Source organism: Merops nubicus, unplaced genomic scaffold (assembly GCF_000691845.1).
Source record: "Merops nubicus isolate BGI_N331 unplaced genomic scaffold, ASM69184v1 scaffold14721, whole genome shotgun sequence".
Taxonomy (NCBI): domain Eukaryota; kingdom Metazoa; phylum Chordata; class Aves; order Coraciiformes; family Meropidae; genus Merops; species Merops nubicus.
The window spans coordinates 246-4,740 of record NW_008586352.1 but is presented as its reverse complement, the minus strand read 5'-3'; the positions used below and the strand labels follow the sequence as shown (position 1 = coordinate 4,740).

The 4,495-nt window shown below is 44.8% G+C and overlaps 1 protein-coding gene across 1 annotated transcript in view; it reads left to right on the top strand.

The window, feature by feature from the left end:
- The window catches only part of PPAP2A (phosphatidic acid phosphatase type 2A), a gene marked incomplete at its 5' end in the record, with an annotated part of 32,889 nt that extends 29,339 nt beyond the window's left edge, over nt 1-3,550 (top strand). Inside the window, 2 exons of the mRNA XM_008948628.1 lie at nt 1,718-1,894; nt 3,271-3,550. Coding sequence (XP_008946876.1) covers nt 1,718-1,894; nt 3,271-3,396 — 303 coding nt within the window. The remainder of the gene's footprint in view (nt 1-1,717; nt 1,895-3,270) is intronic.
- Nucleotides 3,551-4,495: the final 945 nt, after the last annotated feature.

Below are 4,495 nucleotides of genomic sequence, written 5' to 3'. Positions count from 1 at the left end.
GAGGAAAAGAGGAAAGAACAGCCAGTATTGAATCATCAGCCAGCTCTTTTTAGGCTGCCAGCATGTGCTTGCTCCTTGGACCCACCTCTTCACCATTTGGCACTCAGGTAGTGTTCTGGTCTACCGCTGGTAAACCCAGAAGTAGTATAAAATACAAGACCATTAAAAGAGCTGTGTGATGGCTGATATTTTAAGTGGCTGAACAGTATTTTCCCTAGTGGTGTATGAAGGTGCCCAGAAATATGCAGTGCCCACCACTTGAGTGGGGAAAAAGTTACTGTCCAGTTCAGGCTTCCCTGTAGCTTCTCTTCAGAGTCCTGTTTCACCCTGACCTTGCTATTAAAGAAAACCAGTTATGGATAGGGTTCATGTTTTTGATGCTCTATTTATAGCCAAAAAAAGTCAGCATGCCCAAATTATGATGTAAGTTGCTCAGAGAAACCAACCAACCATTCCTGAAATGTTTAACTTTGGAAAGTAGCACCTTTGCATCTACAGTGTGTGCTCTATGCTTGTATTTACATGGTAAATGTAGCGCTGCTAAAAGGTAGCTGTGGCTTTTGAAGCGGGCAGCAGAGGGATTTACCAGAATCTTCGTGCACTGTCTTAATGCCTGCAGCCTGTGTTTCAGTTGGATGCTGTGATTTCACAAGACTGTCAATTAAGGTTTTGTACTCAGCTTGAAGTTCCTAGATGGTAAAGATATACTCGAGATGTTAAATATAACTTCCAGCTGTATTGTTCTTCTCTGTAAATACCGTAACTGTGGTGCCTTTTCTGGTGACCGGATCAAGTTCCAGAAGAATTCAGTGATGTTTACAGGGTGGATTTGGATAAGCTCCTCCTATAGCTGAAATAAGAGGTCTCTGTCCTGGACAGACCAGAGGAGGAGACAACAGCAGGGTCTTAGATGAGATGGGAAAGTACTGGAGTCAAGTGCTGTGAAAGCACAGCTGTGCAGAACACAAACAGAGCTGCAGGGAGAGAAGCAGCACGGGAACGGCACAGGCACGTACCCGCCTGCTCCCCAGGGGGGCGGTGAAACCATCCTGCTAAAAAGGGCGAGGAGCAGATGGAGCTCAGGGAGGAACACCAGTGACATCTGACGAGTGTGATCCTGGATCTTATCCATCACTATTTCAACTTAGTTCTCATGCTCAACTACATATTATCCTAAAAGTGGATAGTACTGCAGGTGACTGGAATTCAGAATAAAGTTAAAAACTTGTCAGCTTTATGTATAGTATATGTGAACTTTTTAGTAAAGATGTTAACGGTTTTCCTGTTCAGAGCAAGATGGGCCTCCCTGTATTTGTAGAACTGTAAATTTGCACAGCTGCCAGCTATTTATTGTTTTTTAAAGGTGGCTTACCTGTAGTTAATGCAGGAGTGAAATACTCATTTGACTCTGGCTGGACTCTGTCTAAGCCTAAGCTGGCTCTGGCGTTACCAGCACTTGTACAATGAACATGGCCATTGCCACATTGGTACAGATGCAGTAACTATCTGTATGATGGTGTTCGGTAGTTTGATATCAAACATAAAAACCAACACTGGACATCAAACAACTCCACCTTAGCATACCTGTGCAAGCCGAGCACTTGGAACACTTGTGGACACCATCATGCCTCTGAATATGAATTTCAGCTCAGAATAGGCCCAACACGAACTTTACTGCTACTGTGTTATTTATAATGATTTCTTCTTTTCCTTTTAGCTTTACCTTCAGGCCAGGATGAAAGGAGACTGGGCAAGACTTGTACGTCCTACTCTACAATTTGGTCTTATTTCTGCATCCATCTATGTGGGTCTCTCACGTGTTTCTGACTACAAGCATCACTGGAGTGATGTTTTAACAGGACTTATTCAGGGAGCAGTGGTAGCTGTGCTCATTGTAAGTCCTCCCCAAGCCGTGAGTGAGTGAGTGTGTGTGTGTGGAAATGCTGATTTTACAAACAGCACCTCAGAGCTGCAGGCTGTGTTCAGAGCAGAGCAGACCTGTCATCCTAATGCTCTGACAGTCGGAGCTGGGGAGACAACTCCTTGAACTGGGTGTAGCAACAGTACTTAGGGGACGGGGGGAGGCTCCGTGCCAATAACTGGCTGTTTCAGCTGTTAGGCGGCATTAAACTGTCCCTGCCCATGAACTTTTCAAATATCTGAGGTGAAAACAGTCAACTGCAAAACAGTGTGGGCCTCTGTATAACCATAGCTTTTGCTTCTAGCCAAATTCTACATCTTGGGTAGAATAGCAGAGAAATGCATATGAGGTAAGCACAGCTAAAAAAAAAAAAAAAAGGCCTTTTAAGGGTAAAGAGAGCATAGAGATGTCTCTGCCTCTATCAGCACATGCAGCCCATTTGCTCTGCCTGGAAAACTAAAACTAACCCTTCACCATTCCTCATGTGCATTTTGAGTGCTAAAGGGCTCTTCACGACAGGCAGCCCGTGAAGCCAAGCTGTGCTGCTGATGAGGCGCTATCCCAAGGAGCCGGGCACCCCAGGCCTAGCTGCTGTGGTGTCAGCAGTTCCAGTGACTGTCACTGGGGTACCATGGTGGATTTGTCCATGGGGAGGGACAGACAGAGACTTTTGGTTCAGAGACATGAGCTGTTCAGGGGGGAAGAAGGGGACAGGAAACCCACCAAAAGAAATACACCAACCACAAAGAAAACCCTTTTCTGAAAGAACTGAAGCATTCACCGCCACGAACAAAAATCTGAGGTGTGATTACACTGGGGCAGAAACTGCAAATGGAACAATGAGCTGAGCTTAATGAACTCAGCATTAAGTGGAAGGCAGCTGAAGCAGCACCCAGGGTCCTCAGCCAAGCCCTTGGTGTGGAAGGTGGGTTCCTTCTGCTGCCCTAAACTGTTCTGCAGTTCTCACTTTTGCAGCGGGAGGGGAAGAGATGATGTAGGAATGGAAAGGAGCTTGAGAAAAGGCACTATGGCACTTCATGCAGCACTGTACCCAGCACATCTACTACTAAGAGCTGGTGAAGTGGGCAGGGGGAAGAGGCAACCTGTGGAACTGAATCAAGGCACCTGTCTTGTAGGAGTAACCGTGAAGGAAGTGAGGGGGTGTGGGCAAAGGAATGCAGGAGAGCATCACAGAGGTAGCACTGGCCTTACAGCTCACTGGAGCTGTGGCTGCTTTAGTATGTTTAAATGCACTCATTTGATCATGGAATTCACCTTCTGCAAAAGCATTTACACATTGATTCAAAGACCTACAAGTGTGGGAGCTTAACAGTGCTTTGTTCACTTAGGTTGTGTATGTGTCTGACTTCTTCAAAGAGAGAGGGTGTACGTTTCAACCGAAAGAAGACTCCCATACAACCCTTCATGAGACGCCAACAAATGGAAATCACTTTGGCAGCAATCATCAGCCATGAAGAATGACCCACCTCCCCTGTCTTGCTCTGAAAGGAAAACAATTTCACAAGTCTAACTATGTAATATAAGTAAATGCCTTTAAGGGACTGCTGCTGCTCTCGGATGCTCCATTCACCTGTATATAGTTAACACCTACCACAGTTACTGTATATCCAAACTCCTCTTGGTTCAAGCTCTTGCTTCAAAGAAAGAAAAGCTGCATTTGAATTGTAAATTTTTATTGAGAACACAGTAACAGTTATATTACACACACTGCTGTTTGTACATGCCTTGTTGAAACAACTGTGGTTTAAATGCACACCATTAAAAGAAATATTGACTGGAGATGTGCATGGGAAGCTGATTTAACTTGTTCCGTGATGTGGCTCTAGTACTGTTTTTCAGAAGATACATTCTGTTACAGGTAAAGGCTTGCAGCAAACACAATATCTCTCTTGATTTTTGTAATCCCTATTAAAAAGAAAAATTGTATTAATATCTAGCAGTCATAGCTGACACAATCACTTATTTTAGGTATAGTTACAGGTGTGCAATACTATGCAGGGAGAAAGTGTCACACATCTTAAATGGAAGTCTGTGTACATGCACTGGCAGGCACAAATTTAGATTAACTGTCTGTGTGCATCAAACCACAACCTCCTCGAATCCAACTCTGTAACACAGATCCTAGCTGGAAAGATGGCAATGGTGCTGTTTACCCTAAAGTCAATACCAGCAGCTCCTGTTACCAAGCTATTCACCCACCCCCTGCCCCCCACCCCACCATACTTTCTAGAATTACTTCTCACACTGGGGAAGTGAAATACATACCCTCTGCAAACTTATTTTCCAGCTCTGTGTTTCCAATGGCTTTTGCAGCCTGGCACATCTGCCGAAGCAGCTCCTCCAGCCTCCTCATGCAGCGGATTATGCTACCTACAGAAACAGTGAGGGGAAAAATTGGGACCAAAGCAACAGTTCCTGCTCCAACCCTGTTCAATTCCCTGAGAAGCCAATGGTCTTAAGCTTAGGTTCTATTTAACAGTATATTTCTCCATCGGGCATTGAAACCATCTCCAAATGCTTGTCCTGGTCTTGCTTTCTATCATCATCACAGCC